The sequence below is a fragment of the Hylobates moloch genome, unplaced genomic scaffold (genome assembly GCF_009828535.3).
Source record: "Hylobates moloch isolate HMO894 unplaced genomic scaffold, HMol_V3 SCAFFOLD_3, whole genome shotgun sequence".
NCBI classification, from domain to species: Eukaryota; Metazoa; Chordata; class Mammalia; order Primates; family Hylobatidae; genus Hylobates; species Hylobates moloch.
In genome coordinates, this window is record NW_026652278.1 from 16538291 (window position 1) to 16555558 (window position 17268).

A 17268-nucleotide genomic window follows, 5' to 3' on the forward strand; every position below is an offset into this window, starting at 1 on the left:
CAGAATAGTGTTTAACCAAGTATCTCGGGCACCCCGTGGCCCAGTCAAGTTGACACACAAAATAACTATCACAGTGGGCATGATGAACACCTCTTGAAAAACTAACAGGTGAAGGCCTGGTGCAGTGGCTCACGCCTATAATCCCAGCACTTTGGGAGGCCGAGGCGGGTGGATCACGAGGTCAGGAGATTGAGACCATCCTGGCTAGCATGGTGAAACCCCGTCTCTACTAAAAATACAAAAAAAAAAAAATTAGCCAGGCGTGGCGGTGAGTGCCTGTAGTCCCAGCTACTTGGGAGGCTGAGGCAGGAGAACGGCGTGAACCTGGGAGGCGGAGCTTGCAGTGAGCCAAGGTCGCGCCACTGCATTCCAGCCTGGGCGACAGAGCGAGACTCCATCTCCAAAAAAAAAAAAAAAAAAAAAAAAACAGGTGAAAATTCTCCACTGAAATGTTACATCTTGGGATGACACATGCCTGAAATTTTATTCATTCAACTGAAATGACAGTGAAATGGGGCAGTGATGGCCAGAGGTTTGAGTATGGGTCCAAGATGTCTTAACCTAATCTCCTCTGGCCTGTGAGTACTGCCTTCCCTGTAGTCTGAGTCCCACCTTGAGTGTTGGTTTTAATATTGCAATGATTTTCCTCTGAGCGCTGTATGTCTACAGCTTATGCCTCAACTCAGAATCCTTTAAGCTAACACTTTCCGTCATCTAGGTGGTTTATGCTAATAAACATATTCTTCTTCCCATGTGTAAATAATTATATAAGTACTCTGAGCAGTACAGATAAATTCCTGCTTCATCATCTTTATGTACAATAATGTACACTTGCAAAATCTCCTCGCAGAACCAGAGGTGAGGTCAGTGCAGAGTGTGGTTCAAGAGTAAGGTGAGGCATCTGATTAGTGAGAACCCTCCTCACACCCAGCCCACCATGGAGTGGTAACAAGTAGATTCAGCTGACAGAATGGAAAATTAAGCAAGTAAAGTTTGTTTTATTCTTTATAACTTCTAGAATAAAATGCGCTTATTTCAAAGTTCTATGTAAATTAGAATTTCTAACTTTTGTGAAAATAGTTTAATTTCATTTGGCCATTGCAAGCCCAAAGAAGAGAAACTAGACGAAGTCAGAAGCTCCATGATTGGTTCCCAAGCTAGATAGAGCAGGATGTGTTTTTTTCTTTTTACTGTGCTTTATGGGAGATTATCCAGTAAGTTTGGGAATTTTAAGAAAAGGCAGTTAGGAAGGGGATTAATAATATAAGCAAATGTAGAAGTGAAAAGTAAAAAAAAGCTAGAAATTAGAATGATTAAGAAACTGGAGGCTGGGCACAGTGGCTCAGGCCTGTAATCCCAACCTTTTGGGAGGCCAAGGCAGAAAGATTGCTTGAGGCCAGGAGTTCAGGACCAGCCTGGGCAACATGGTAAGACCACTCCAAAAAATTAAAAAACATTAACCAGGAGTGGTGGTGTACCTGTAGTCCCAGCTACTCCAAAGGCTGAGGCAGTAAGATCAGTTGAATGCAGGAGATCGGAGCTGCAATGAGTGGTGATTGTGCCCTTGCGCTCCAGTGTGGGCAACAGAGTGAGACCCTGTCTCAGAAAAAAAAAAAAAAAAAGAAAGAAAGGAGGCATTGGGTGGTGATATCTTCTGAACAAGTGTTACTCTGTATATCCATTTGCCCCTTTTCCTAAGGGCAACATTATGCCTTGTTTATCCTCCAAGTATGTGTTTTCTATTGCTGGCTTCCTCAGGACTGTTTTGCAAATATAGTTCACCACACTGAGGACATTTATGATGCAATTGAAATAATTCAAAAATTCTTGATTCATTCATGTTTTGATGAACATTTTATGGAGGAAATGATAATATATGCGGATACGTACACAAACCTATGTACAGTTTTAAAATAATGTTAAAGTGAGCATCTATGTAATCACCTTCCAAATCAAGAAATCCAGCAATAGAAAACACATACTTGGAGGATAAAAAAGGCATAATGTTGCCCTTAGGAGAAGGGGCAAATGGATATACAGAGTAACACTTGTTCAGAAGATATCACCACCCAATGCTTCCTTTCTTTCCTTTTTTTTTTTTTTTTTTTTTTCCTGAGACAGGGTCTCACTCTGTTGCCCATGCTGGAGTGCAAGGGCACAATCACCAATACTGGTACCCTAATTCTTTCCTTTGATCCTTTTTCCAAAGATAACCACCTTCCTCCCTAATTGCTATCTTTTATAGTGATCATTTCCTTGCATTATTGAAGTACATTTTTCTTGCCTAATATGTATCCCTAAACTACTGTAAATATCTGTATGGCCTGGTTTTGAACTTTATATAATTGGAATTTTCATGTATCATTGTGGTCTTGCTCTTTTTACTCTACATTATTATAATTATTATTATTATTATTATTATTATTATTTTGAGATGGAGTTTTGCACTGGTTGCCCAGGCTGGCGTGCAGTGGCGTGATCTTGGCTCACTGCAACTTCCGCCTCCCAGGTTCAAGCGATTCTCCTGCCTCAGCTTCCCAAGTAGCTGGAATTACAGACGCCCGCCACCACACCAACCTAACTTTTTCATATTTTTAGTAGAGACAGGGTTTCACCATGTTGGCCAGGCTGGTCTCAAACTCCTGACCTCAGGTGATCTGCCCACCTTGGCCTCCCAAAGTGCTGGGATTACAGGTGTGAGCCACTGCACCCGGCCTACTCTACATTATTTTGTAAGATTCTTTCATGTTGTGTAGCTTAAGTCTATTCATATTCACTGATATATAATTCACTTTATGAAGGTCTCAGAATGTACTTATCCATCGTGGTGCTGATGGACATTTGAGTTATTACCAGTACTGGGGAATTACAGAAATTCTTCATGAACATTCTGATTCATGTATCCTGGTGCACAAGTGCTTGCCTTTCTGTAGGATATGTGGCAGTGGAATCACTGGCTCATAGGACACATATATTTTTGGCTCTACTAGATAATTACAAAGAGTTTTCCAGAGTGGAATGTACTATTAATTTATATATCCTCTCTGGTTTGAGAACTTGTGTTACTCCACAAACCCACTAACACTTGATATTATCAGATTTTTTTTGTCTATTTGATGAATGTATAGTGATATCCCAGTGTGGGTTTGTGTCTGCCTAATAGCTAATGAAGTCAAGTACCTCTTTTGTATATGTATTGGAAATTTGGACATCTTTTTTGGAGTTGCAAGGTTCTCTTCCATTTTGTATTGAATTATGCGCTTTTTCTCATTGATCTGTAGAATTTCTTTATATATCATTTTCTTTTTATTCTGCATAATATCAAAGGTTATAAAATTTTAGTATAGTCAAATTTATCATAATTTGATTTTACATAGGTTTGTTTTTAAATGGACCAGAGAGAGAGTGGTGTAAATATGTTTTATCCATAAGTATTCAGTTTACATCATGCGGATTCAGATGTTTTTATACCCATAGTTCACAAATAGATATTTGCTGATAACATACACTTTTTACTCTGAAACATTGCCTAATTCTTTCATTCTTCCCTCCCCCTCTAACCTAGTACATAGATAGCTGTTTCTGAATTTTATATATATGAGTATTGAAATTTTTTGTCTCTTTTCCTTTGTAAGTGTGTATGCATTTTATTATTAGTGATAGTAGTGTACTCTCTCCAATAATCAGTTTGGTTTTATACAGAAGAGGATGAGATGTGTTTCTCTTCTGTAAAATGATGAAAAGTTTAATATTATTAAAAATGGAAAGTAGACTACTTAGATTCTAGTTATATATTCATGCACCTATCAAAGAGTGAGATTTTTACTGATTATTTAGGATCTAGGCATCCAGTAATCTCCTGTTGATCTTTTTCTTTCTCCCAAAGATCCCTCATGTCCATGATCCGGAAACGATCCCACCCCAGTGGCAGTGGTGCTAAGAAAGAAAAGGCAACTCAACCAGAAACAAGTAAGCATCACTTCTATTGGTGTAAGTGGTTGATGGTGTACGATTTTGGGGCAACTCACATATTTGTTAAGTTCTTTGACTATAAACATGTTGTTGGGAGAGTAGTATGAAGCACTGAACAACTGTAAGAATGAACCAGTAACCGTCATTGCCTTCCTGTAGTTTATTATCTAGAGGAGATAAACACGCACACCTCACTGTAATAAGAGACATACTGGCAAATATATTTTCATTAAAGGTCAGGGTACCTTGGAGTGTGCAGGAAAGAGAGGGAGTAATTCCAAATGTGAGGGATTTGGGGCAAGACTTCTTAGAGTTGGTAGCAAGTGACCTGGGACTTTATCAAGCACTTAGTATGTACTACTCCACTGTTGTGTGCTGGAGGTACACGATATAGAAGTTACATTCTAGTGTAACTAGGCAGGAAGTAAACAAGTAAATATGTAATTATTTAAATACAATTAAGGAGGAGTACACAGTGCTAAGAGATTGTAGAAGTGGACTGCTGGTGTCTGAAAATGATGTTCAAGCTGAGTAGTTGTGCCTTTAGAACATTGGGTGGGTTGTGTGGTGGTGTTTAGGGTAAAATCATTTCAAATAGAGGAGCAGCGGATTCAAAGGTCCAAAGTGTCCAGGAAGGAACTTAGCATATTAGGAAACTGAAAGAAAGTTGGTATGGCTGGAACATGGTGTCCAAGAGAGGAGGTCTAATAGGTAGGCAGGAGCCAGATTCTGGAGGTCAACGTCAAGGTTCTGGAATTTCTCCTAAGAGCAGTAGAAGTTTTAAGCAGAGGTATAACATGATGAGAATTGTCCTTAAAAAAAATCACACTGGCTGCAGTGAGAGAACAGACTGTAAATGGATGAGGGTGGATGAGGGAAGACTATTGCAGTCATTCAGATGAATGTTGATGGTAGCTTAGATGAGGGTAGTAGCAGCAGGGGTATAGAGACATGCATGAATTCAGGAACTATTTAGGGAGGTAAAATTCACAGGACTCTGGTTCATTGGAGATCGAGATATACAGGACAATGATGAGATGGGACTGGAGGGAGAAGGGCCCTGCCATTGAGCAGAGCCAGCAAATGCCTAGATGCACTGGAGTTGGTTTGGTGTGCAGCCACAGTGACAGCAAAGGCTTAAAACAAGGGGGCCAGATCTTGTTCCTCTGTGCCTGCCATTCTAATTCCATAGCCTCCCTGCAGATTCTGGGCAGATAGCTGGTGTGTTCCAGACTCTTTGTCCTCCTCTTTATCCTATTTTATTAGTATAAACAACATGATAATGAGTAGCTCATTACCATGCATTGTGACAGCATTTTGCTTTAAATTCTGTTACTTTAAGGATTTAATGTCCCACTCCCTACCTCTACTCTGGCTGTGGTGTTTGAGTTATTTCCACCTCTCTCCCCCTGAGCAAATTGCAAGCTCTTTGAGGGTTTACTCTTCTCGGCAGCATCCCACTGCTTTCATGCATATTGAATGAATTGAAGTTTGGACTTAGTTTTTTTCTCTCTTAGCAGGAATCTTGCAGCGCCATTACAAATGAAAGCTGATTTTATCTCTAAGAATTGGCTTTCTGTGCCTGCCTTCTGCAATCCTTTGGAATCTATTCGTCTGCACATTAATGGGGCTGAAAGGCAAATTCTGCATTGCCCAAGCCATTGCAGGATTCTGAAGCAATTCTGCCTTTGATGATTTGCTGGGCGGCCCTACTCTTGCATTACTGGTTATTAGCGTTTCCTGATGCTGTAATTTAAATTTTGTTTCAATTTTTTCAGGGGAGACAATTGGTATAACTTAGAGGGTTGGGGAGAAATTGTAATGAAATGAATTTTCCTTCCAAGTAAATCACATCATCAACTTGTCAACTTTGAAAGCACCTTAAATTAAAAAGAAAAATTATTCTAAAATTTCTTAACCCCCAATTTTAGGAACTATACAGTTTTTCTTACAAAAATGATGTTTATTTATAATTCATGAAATGTGACAGTATTTTCTCCCACATCTTTGGGCTACCAGATTGCTATTTTGGGATTCTAAGTAGAGTTACCAATATAGAAGTTGCTCTTGAGATTTTAGAATGGAGCAACCCTAAAAATCACACAGCCTTGAATAATGCATACTCTACTCACACGTGGCTGAAGCACTACCCTCCTTCTATCTGGCAAGGCAGTTATTTATAGTGTCTTGTTAATAGGTCACACTGAAAAAATAGTTGTTGAGTGAATAAATCAATAATTAAATGCATGATGAATTAATGTAAAGCATCAAACATTGGGATTCTCTGTGACACTTCGGGGTTTGCATTTATAACATAGTGACTGGTCTCACATTCACTGTGTTTTCTTTCTTAGGTTAGCATCTTATGATGGTTTTTAACTTACATTTGGTAAGGTTTTCAGAGTTTATTAGTGGGGAAACTTTTACTCCTTACTTATGGCTCTAAAAACTTAATTGTAAAGAAAGACTATAATATTTTATAGATAGTTTTAATAATTGAATGTAAGAGATCATTACACTCTGAAGATAATAACTCTGATTTTGACAAGAATGTATTTATTAGGCCAGTTCTGGATTTCAGAAGTATGCCTACTGTTTATCATACAGTTAGGTCATTAATTTGTTGATCTTTTCTTACTTCGCTGTGCCTTGATTTGCTAATCTGTAGAATGGGGATAATAGTATTTCCTATTTCACAGGATTGTTGTGAGAATTAGTGAGTCTCACAACATGAAAAGTGTTTAGGGTAGTATCCAGCACAGAAAATACTCAAAATGTTAGCATAGAAAAACATGGAAAAGGTACTAGCCATCCTTTGGGAGGAGCAAAGGGAATCCTCATCCCACAGGTTCTTGTGATTATTGTAGCTAAGGAAGTTTCTTTAACTTTGTGACCCGATGTCAGATTTGAACTTAATTCAACTATAATGTATTCTTTAGAAATTTGTTATATTATGGTGGCATAAGATTTTTTTTTTTAATTACCTTTAAAAGAAAGTGAAAGAAATAGTAATCCTGTGGAATTTGGAAATTCATTTTCATTTCTTCGAGGTAATAGCAGAAGGTTTTATTTAGTAATAAGGTAATGGTTTTGTCTGTGGGTCTTTTTTTTATAAGGAACTAACTTATTTTTCAAGTGGGTCTTAAAATTTAAGCCCCAATTAATTACATGTAGCTTTTTGATCCAAGACTGACCTTGAAGCACTAACTCAAAGAGCATTTGATTTTATTTTCCTGTGGCAGTTCAATAACATTAGACCTGTTGTCTTCATTTGTCCCTTTTCTTTAATCTCCAGTATCCTGCATATTTCTATTGTCGCCTTGATTACATGCTTTTGTGAGACAATTACCAACTGTGTGATTGCAGAAAGAATTACAAAACATACCATGAGCTCTCTGTAGGTGATTCTTGCAGATTTATTAGAACTGCTTAATAGTTTAGAAGTTCGTATAGATTGCTTTTTGCTAGTTCAAAAACAGGGTCGGCAAGAGAGAAAGCTTGTGTAGCTAACCTCGCGTTGCTCTTGTGTTGCGCCTGAGTAGGGAATCTGATAAGAATGATTTCTTTTCCTTAAAACCAATTAAGCCTTTACATTTGAAAAAGACTGAGAAATTAAAGCCTGGTTTATAATCTGTACACAATACAGATAGTGGCACGTCTCTGAATTATCACTATGATTCTGGCAAGCAAATATAAGAAACTACTTTAAATTCCTGCTATGTTAGATGCTGTAGCAGATTTGAATGGTGTTGACCATAATTCTCCATCTGTCTGCCTTAATTAGTTTTTGTATGGTGCATTTAATTGGGTTTCAGTCATTCCTTACAGAGTGCTAATCTGTTTGTAGGCGGTGTTCCTATTACCATGCAGCTCTTCCTAGTCTCAAAATGGCAGACTTTCTGAAAAATCAAATGTTTCAAAAATGTATTTTCTATGGTGAAACCCCATCTCTACTAAAAATACAAAAATTAGCTGGGCGTAGTGGCGCGCGCTTGTAATCCTAGCTACTCGAGAGGCTGAGGCAGAAGAATTGCTTGAACCCGGGAGGTGGAGGTTGCAGTGAGCTGAGATCATGCCATTGCACTCCAGCTCTGGGCGACGGAGCAAGACTCCATCTCAAAAAAAAAAAGAAAAAAAAGTATTTTCTAAATTCTCAGGAATAAATCCCATACCCATGCCAGACGCTTGAATGGCAGATCTGGGTTTTATCTCCCTGGGTTTTGAGTAGGGTCGGCAAAAGCACTGTGTAGTTCACAACAGATACTCAGATATTGAGTGAGTGAGTGAATAAAGGAATGAATGATTGAATGAATGAATGAACTTCTACCCATCATAATTTACTTATCTGTTCCTTTGTTGATGTTTATGAACCGTCAGAAGAAGCTGCCCAAGAAAATGCTGCTTAAGGGCACATGGTTGATGAACCCACAGTTTAGTCATCTTTCATTTACTGGTAGATGAGTTCTAACTTTGGTGACCATGTTTCCCATGTTGCTTGGCAAAAGATACTTGTTTTGAGTTCTGGATCTGAAAACTGTTGTTTACATGTTGAGAGGTTTTAATTCTCAGCAAGGCTTCTGAGGTTGACAATTATCTTTGAAGTTAGGACAGTATCAGAAAACCTGGGTTATACAGTGAATATAGCAGTGATCCCTCGTTGCAGACTTGTATAGATGAGGGTAATGGAAACTTCTGGTCTCTCTTAGTTGCTCCCCTAGGCACTTACACAAGAGGAATGGCTACCCAGGGTTGGAATGGAGTCTGGCCTTCTAGCAGAAAAAGAAGCCATAATTTAGGCCTCCTTATTGCAAAGCCTGATACTAGAGCTAATTAGCATGGGCATGCAGTAGTGATTGTCTGCATTTAGAAGCCAGACTTTTGGGGTTTAGTCATTTCTACTCAAATGGTAAAAATATTAGTAGCCATTTAAAGCAGAAACTTCAGAAGCCAGTAGTCAGTAGAGACTTGTTGAGTGCCCACCATATTGCCAGGCAGTGTAGAGTCTATTAAAGATGGTAATTGGAAGGTCCTTATGAGATAAACTCAAATATGTTGGCTGCAATGAGCTAGATGGAAGTAAATACAAGACCTAGAACTGCATTAATGGTGATAAATGTTCTGAAACGGTTCTGTGATTTTGGTTAAGCTGTTCTACAAGAGAGACATTTCACTTTTCTGATCAACAAGTTTAAGTTTACCTCAGTTACATTCATCCAATTGATACACATCTCCACCTCTTATTTATTTATTTATTTTGCAGCAAAATAGTGGCAACGTTAAACAATATAGTTGAATTTTTAAATCAAATATAATTACCTAATTGCAATTATTGCTTCATGTTTACTTTCTTTTAACATTGACAATTTAGAAAGACTTGAGAAAGGTGTGCTTAAATGTTTCCTTTCCATGTGATTCGTTAACAAAAGATAGCAATTTAAAAATAGATTTTATTTATTTGCTGTTTGTCTTTTGACTATAGACTTATTCCAACAAGAAAAAACATCTATTTCATCTTTTTTCCGCCTAATGGATTTCTGGTAGTTGTTTCTTTTTTAGGCTGATTTCTTTGACATAGGATGTACAGTAAGTTGTAAAAACATATTTGAGACAAAGATTATTTGGGATTAGGCACAAAGTTGGGATTTTAAAGACCTGGAGAAATGTTGACAAATGAACAAAGTCTACTTTGTTGACGAGGCAAGACAATACTGACTTGGATCCAGGCTACAAATTTTTATAACTCTTATTTTTCTGATCAGATTTTTTCTCTAAAATTTTTTTCTTTAAGTGTTGCTACCTGATAGCTGTTAACCTTAGTAAATTTTTAGTGTTCTGCAACTGTGAATGAAAAATGACTGTGATTAATTGCATAGTGTAATTTTTCCAAGTCACCAAAAATAGGAAGTAGCTGTTTTCTTGTAACATAAGAGGATTTCTGTATGTGTTCTTTGAACAGCTGAAGAAGTCACAGATCTGAAGAGGCAAGCAGTTGAAGAGATGATGGATAGAATTAAAAAGGGAGTTCATCTTAGACCCGTTAATCAGACAGCCAGACCGAAGACAAAGGTATGGAGTGACTAAATGCTTTTTTCCCTGTTTGATATTTCCTTTTTTAAATGTATAAATTTGAAATTTGATGAAAGCTGCATCAGGACCCACTGTCAGATCTTAGGATAAAGCTAATGTGTCACAAAAGCTTTTACTTCCACATAAGCATGTTTCAGGAGGACCCATGGTGTACCTAAATCAGTATAAAAAGGAAGCCATGTTATTTTGGGGGTGCTGTCGTCTCATTACGAGAGACAGTAATATGAACTGTTACACCAAACAAATAACAATTATCACGTCCTTTCTTTTCTTTGATTCCTGATTCTTTTGTGTGATTCTACTGATTATCTACTATGTGCCAGATACTGTTTTAAGCACGGGGGATAAAGTAGTGAACAAAATAGGCAAAAACCCTCGCCTTTCTGAGGCTTCTATTATAGTGGATGGAATCACATAATAGTAACAGCAACAAAACTAGGACAACTTTGGGGAAAATAGTGAGACTTATATGATTGTTTTTCATTAATTTCACAAAATGTTTTCCAAGTCACTTCAAGGAGAAAAACTCTCTCCTAAACTAGACCACAGTGAGCCCTCCAGGATCTGTGAAGTCGCCTAGAGTCCCTTTCATATCTCTCCCCTGCCTTTGTTTGTATATCTGCTACATTTAAATAAGCCCAATAATAGTTTTAAACACTGTTCTTGAAAAATATTCTTTCTCCTCTCTAATTAGGTATGAACTGACTGGTTCTTCTTCTTCCTCCACTTCCTCTTTTTCCTTTGCCTTCTTCACTAACCTTTATGATTTGGTTCTTTCTCCCTCTCAAGGCTGCCCTACCTTAACCGTGTGAACGTCCCCCAGTGTTATGACTGTTCAGTACACATTCTGAGGGATTTCTTTTTCAATTTTTTTTTTTTTTAGATGGAGTCTTACTCTGTCGCCAGGCTAGAGTGCAGTGGCACAATTTCGGCTCACTGCAACCTCTGCCTCCCGTGTTCAAGCGATTCTCCTGCCTCAGCCTCCCAAGTAGCTAGAACTACAGGCGCATGCCACCATGCCCAGCTAATTTTTGTATTTTTAGTAAAGACAGGGTTTCACCGTGTTGGCCAGGATGGTCTTGATCTCTAGACTTCGTGATCTGTCCGCCTTGGCCTCCCAAAGTGTTGGGATTACAGGCATGAGCCACCATGCCCGCCGCTGAGGGGTTTTCTAAGTTGCCACTTTGTCACAGCCAGGCAAGATAGCCAGGCAAGGCGAGAGTGGCTATAGTGTGGGCTGTACATGGGAAAGGATTGGAAAGAGGGAAAGAATACTCAACTCCAAGAGTAAATTTACATCTAAGGAAACAGAAGCTTCAGCCAACCACATAAAATAGTTCATTCGGTCTTGTGCTAATGATCTGAAAGCAGTTTTCTAAGTAAAAGATGAAATGTAAAACTGGAGGAGAAGCTGAGTGTGTAGAATGATCTGGCACAGCTGGCCCAGTGCGGGTGTCTGGCAAGAAAGTGAAGAGCAGAGCTCTTGGAGTTGGGCCCTGGCACTGTCACCCAGCTTCCCCACACTTCTCTTCAAGATGGGGATAGCACCTGCCTTATCTGACACATGGGGTTGTTGTCAAGATCAAATGGAATAAAGTGTGAAAATACTTCAAAATGCAAGGTCTGAGTGCCACCTTTGAAAAAGAATCCATTTTTATGACTTTCGCATCACCACTAATTATGGAAAGAATAAGCAAAACCAAACTATTGCTAGAGAAAAATACAATGCCATAAAGAAACAAAATTAGTTTTAGAAAGAAAAAAGTTGAAAACTTCTTAAATCATAAGCAATCAATGTTCCATACATACTTTCATTTTCAGAATATCACTTTGTGCTTTTTCTTTCTTCCCATGACTCTTCCTGCAGTTACACATTATTTAATGTCAATTCAAAATCTGGGAAGCAACTGAACAAGGATCAGTGGACTTCTGGGTTTTTTGCTGGTAATCTTAAACTGTGTAGATATAGTGCTGAATGACCTGGTCAATAACCTTTAAAACAAATGGTCACTGCATGCTTGAGGACAGACGTCTTCCCCTAGTACCATCAGGGCTTTCCTGAAATGTCACAAATGGTGACATTTTGTGGTCTAGGGTTTGAAAGGCTTGTGCAGTCAGAGGGCAGCCTGAGTGGCATGGCAGCACTTTTGGATATGCCTAAAGGCAGGGCATTTGTTTGAACGTCACAGCTTATCACCTGAAGGATTGACCTGCAGAAGTCAAGCCTGCCTTGAGAATATTAATTTAACTGCTTATTTTCTAAATTCCTTGGTGGTGGTGGTGGTGGTGCTAGTGTGGTTGAAATTAGTGTCCTAGTGCTTATTGACTGGCACTAAGGGCATGTGTATTTCACAGAAAATCTGCGCTATGAGAGCTGAATGCCTTAGTCAGCTTTGTACACGAGCAGCAAACCTCTCTCTCTCTTACTTCTCTGTTTTTAAAATTTGAAGTAGGATCTTATTTTTAAATTCTGTTTTTGAGAGGAAACGATTATAGGTTGCTCTTGATTAACTCTCATTTTTTGATGAGAGAGAATATAACCTTACCTCTTTTCCAGGAATAAGAGGCTCAAGGGGTTCCTTTCACTATGTCTTGCAAGTTTCCCCCTTCATCTCTATCCTTCGTGAAAGGAAGTGGTACGAGGGAGATCGATCAGAAGTCTTTCCTGAACTTACTTTTCATGAGGTCCTCATGCTAAATTTTCCCTCCATTAAATTAGTTGAGTGATCCGCAGAGATCGTTAGGTATTGTGGGGGAGGCAAATCATACCCAGAATTTTACTTCAAATTATTTTGTCCATGGTATGGCCAGAAGAGAGCTGAGCTTGTAATCAAGACGCCTAACTCAAATACTACCTTGCTGAAGCCTGACTTTCCTTCCAAGATGAGTGGTTGGACTACATCTCCTCTGAGGTCTTTGACTGCTCTGGCAGCCAGCCATGCTAACTTTCTCCTGTAGCCAGGTTCTTTGCTGGTCCCTGCTCTCTCGACTCTATCCTCTTGTGAAATTCTTACATGCCAGGCCCCTGTAAGCTGACCTCCTCCCATAGCTGGTGGAGCTGGGAGAGGTTTTCTGCCCTGTGGCTTGCTTTTGCTCTGCACTGCCTTCTTTCTAGTCTCTGCTTGCTGGCAGAGTCCAGCAATGCAGGTAGAGGACAGTTTATTGTAAGAAGCTCTGAATAATTTGGAATCAGATCTTTGAAATCCGATGTCTACCAAATCTTCTCTGTCTATGATAATAATCAAGAGGTAACAATATGGTATTTAGAAGAGGGTAGCTTGTCTCCTTTTGCTTTGAATATAACTTCTTATTTTTTGTTTAACTGCTACTTGAAAGCACTAACATGGCTAGTATTTTTTCCTAACCTTAAGACATAGTCCTAATTTAAAAATATATATAGTCATACATATTACCAATATAAGGCTACCAATATTTTGCCATGTAAAAATCATCGTTTAGTATTTTAAAACTGAATTATTCAGTAATTTTTCTTTCTTTTTAAAATTATAGCCAGAATCTTTGAAAGGCTGCGAAAGTGCAGTGGATGAACTAAAAGGAATACTGGTAAGAATAGATTTCGGTTTATTGTTTAGCTAATGGGGAAATGAAAGGAGAGTATTTTAAAATCTGTTTTTTTTGTGAATTGTTTGTGGTGTGTTTTATTCCCATTTACAATTAGCCTCATCTTTGGCCAGTTTATTTGATTGTGCTTACAGACTGCTCCATCACATATGTTAATAATTTTTCAAATAACACTGTGCTGATTTTGTTCTAAAAGAGTGGTTACACTTTCACCAAAGTCATTGTTTCCTATTCTTGCCCTCCAATCCTGGCGTCACAGCTTGAAGATGAAGTGTCTGGCCATATGTAAGGATCCGTACATGTTGATGAGAAACAGAAATATAATAGATGAATAATGCTTTACTTTGAAGCCTAAAAGGAGAATCCTAAATGTGAAGCTAAGCTCCTCCCCAAATAGCTTCGTATTAGGGTCACAGTCTGCCTTTCCTCACAGTCGAAACAATTATTTGATGATAAATTGAGGAATAAAATAAGAGGCCCTTTTTTTATGTTACTAATTTTATTTTCTGACAGTTGGAGAGCATGCTTCGTGTCCCTTCCTAGTCATATTTTTGCTTTTCAAACTGTGAGCTTTTGCCAATGGAATCAGCGGCTACTGCACTCTCCAGCAGTTGCTGTCAGAGACAGATGCCTCACTTAGAAAATGTTTCAGATACTAAGAGCTCTATTCTCAGATCCTGTTACAGTCCCAATCCCAGTTATTATGCACAGTAAGTCAACAAACATGGGGGCAGAGGTACAAGACTGAATACTCCCATGTTTGTTGTTGCTGTGCTAATTATGCATTGCATGTAGACATCCACATAATTGTGGTAAACAAGATTATTTTCATCAAGCATGTCTTTAAACAGTAGACTTAACCCAGAATGGCTTAATTAGTTTGCTTTAGTTTTAAGTGAGTGGGATTAGCACTGAAGAGAGGTATATCACTGGCTAACCGTGGTGGCCTTCCTACAGAATAATATATTAAAGCCATTGAAAAAGCATGTGGTAATTATCTAATGGATTCTTTGATCAGAAAAGTCTGTTATTCAGTGTTCTATTAAGGAGAACTCCCTATGACAGTCTCTTTTGTTGTGTTTGTGTTATAATGCTAATTCATGTTCATAAAGATGTCCCCTGGGGCACAGTTCTGGTCAACAGTGAAAGAATAGACTGTACTGAGTTTGACTTTTTAAAAATTAGGTTAATTTTGAAAATCAGACAGCTCTATGAGGTACATATGATAATATTTGATTAGCCAAGATATCCCATTCTCTGAGAATGCTGCATGGTAGCAAGTTTACTGAATTACAGCATTACTCTTAAATACCATATTCACCATAATTTTGTGCTACTTCAAGGAGAGAAATTTGTGAAATAATTTATAAGTTATAAAAAATTTTAAGACACCTTTTTTAGTGCAAATTACCCCCATCCTTCTTGCCTTGGATCTATCTTTAGATCTCACTGCCTTACCTGGCATTAATGTATCGCTAGGAGTTACTACTCTGACAATATTATTTCTTTACATTAAGTTTTTTAAAAAGTAGAACTCATGATTCTCTCCCCTACTCTTTGCCAAGTGGCAGTTCTCCTCTTCCCCCATAGAAGTTTCTTTGAGGGAGGATGGGCCATTTGTAATTCCCTGTCACCTGGAGCCTATAAACCACACACATTCTTATAAGAAAGATAAAAAGAAAGCTCCTAGCTCGACCTGCCAGACATTTGGGTCTTTAGTGGTGCTCGTTGGAGTTCAGACTATTAGGATTATTGAAGTTAGTACCCTGTAAAGCACATGGTGCCAACCTCACAATCATGGCATGTAAGAAACAATTAAGATGGAACACAAAAAGCCTGCAGTTGTGTACTGAAAAACACAAGCACTGGTACCAGGGGTTGTCAAGAAACCAAAAAACACTGTGTTTGGTTCTATTGTAGAACAGAACCAGAAAGAAGCTCAGTGTGGGTTATTTTTTGATGAAACGGAATGTGACCCAAGTTGTAAGACTTAGTGATTTGGCCTTCTGCTAAGTTAGCCCACAGGTAGAAAACAAGTCTCTGGTTTGGGGGAGTTTCAAAACCCTATTCTATTTTCTGAGTTGAACAATTTTCAGGCCAGTTTTTAGTGTCTCAGTATTGACTGACCTCGTTTTTCCAAACCTACTTCCACTTAAGTTTTAAAGGTGGATATTTTGTAGATAAAAATATGTATAGTCCATTTCTCATAGTCACAAAAGGTTTTGAGGCTTAGGAAATGAAACCTTTTGAGTCACCCCAGTCACTTAAAAAGCCACTCTAAGTGACAGTGGTGATTGCTGAAGAATAGATTGATACAAATCAAAATTCTCTTCTCAATTTCAGTTGGCTGTAAATCAAAGAACTAAAAGCAATTTTAAAAAAATTATATTACGGGTCTTTTTCAGACATCTTCAGTTTTCCAAAATACCCAGAAATTTTTGAATAGTTAATTTTGCCTGACAATTAGATTAGTTAGTATTATGAACATTTAACTAACATGGGGCCTAAGATTGTTAAATGATCATAGTGGTTTGAAGTAGAAAAAGAGTATTGGTTTGGGAGTTGGGAAATCTAAGTTCTAGATCCAGCCCTATCAATGACTTATTGTGGGACCTGTCCCCAGACCCTGAGGCTCACTGAATTTGAATTCTCTTTTCTATAAAGTGAAGGAATTATATGTACCACAGTTTCTAAGTTAATTTCTGATTCTCAAATTTTATGATTCTAATATAAAGAGATAACTAAAATAGTCTTGGTATTTTATTAGCTGAGCTCTTCATCATTTCAGTTGAGAGTCATGCAGAAACCTTTCTTTCCTCCACAATTGTCCTTGTATTGAAATTTTACTCATATATTAGCTGAAGCCACCACATCTGTCAGTAAATGGAGAAAGAAGTTGGGGATTCAAGGGTTAAAACATGGAAAATGGATTCCTTCAGTAATCAGGTATGATGAGAGAGTAGCTTACTACAGTCAAGAATTTGAGGAAATAATGCCATTATCCAAATAAAAAACTAGAAAATATTGTGAAAGATACATTCATCAATAAAAGATACCTTGAAAGGTATGTATGTATGTACGAACACACACATAAATTTTCCTTGAATTAAATCAAGCCATTGAGAAAAATTACACAGCGTCCTTGCTATTGAAACAATGTAGTAGTTTTACAACTTATTTTAGTAGTGATGACCATACGTTTTTCAAATATCTGTTTACAAATGATAGAGATGGTAAGTTTTTAAAAATTATAAATACAAATGATATGGGAATAGTTGTTGTAGTACTTTTTTCAAATGTAAAGTGGCTATGGTTCTATTTTCTGTATCTTGTCAGTATCGGTCATACCTCACGGTGTGACTCTTCTACACGAAGAAGCATATCAGCAATGTTAAAGAAACAAACCAGATTTTAATGATAAAATAAGCCATTATAGTGTTACATGTGATGTGATAGTCCTTTTAATGTATTTACACAATAAATGAAAAACAAAAAGAGATACTTCTAAGGAAAAAGTTATATGCCTGATGAAAATATGAGCCTTATTTAAGTCTTTTGCAAACCAGTTGATTAGGCAGCTGACAGCAAAATAATATAATCTCCTAATCTTGTTAGTCAGTTTCCTCC

General features: G+C 37.9%; 2 protein-coding genes across 5 annotated transcripts in view; one reads left to right on the forward strand and one right to left on the reverse strand.

The window, feature by feature from the left end:
* The window catches only part of SHTN1 (shootin 1), a 123594-nt gene that overhangs the window by 79635 nt on the left and 26691 nt on the right, over nucleotides 1-17268 (forward strand). For all 4 annotated transcript variants that reach the window (XM_032176815.2, XM_058435975.1, XM_032176841.2 and 1 more), the window contains 3 exons: nucleotides 3887-3969; nucleotides 9929-10038; nucleotides 13570-13623. In XM_032176815.2, the coding sequence (XP_032032706.1) occupies nucleotides 3887-3969; nucleotides 9929-10038; nucleotides 13570-13623 (247 nt within the window). The remainder of the gene's footprint in view (nucleotides 1-3886; nucleotides 3970-9928; nucleotides 10039-13569; nucleotides 13624-17268) is intronic.
* The window catches only part of ENO4 (enolase 4), a 62263-nt gene continuing 58818 nt past the window's right edge, over nucleotides 13824-17268 (reverse strand). Inside the window, exon 14 of the mRNA XM_058435976.1 lies at nucleotides 13824-13916. Coding sequence (XP_058291959.1) covers nucleotides 13870-13916 — 47 coding nt within the window. The 3' untranslated portion in view covers nucleotides 13824-13869. The remainder of the gene's footprint in view (nucleotides 13917-17268) is intronic.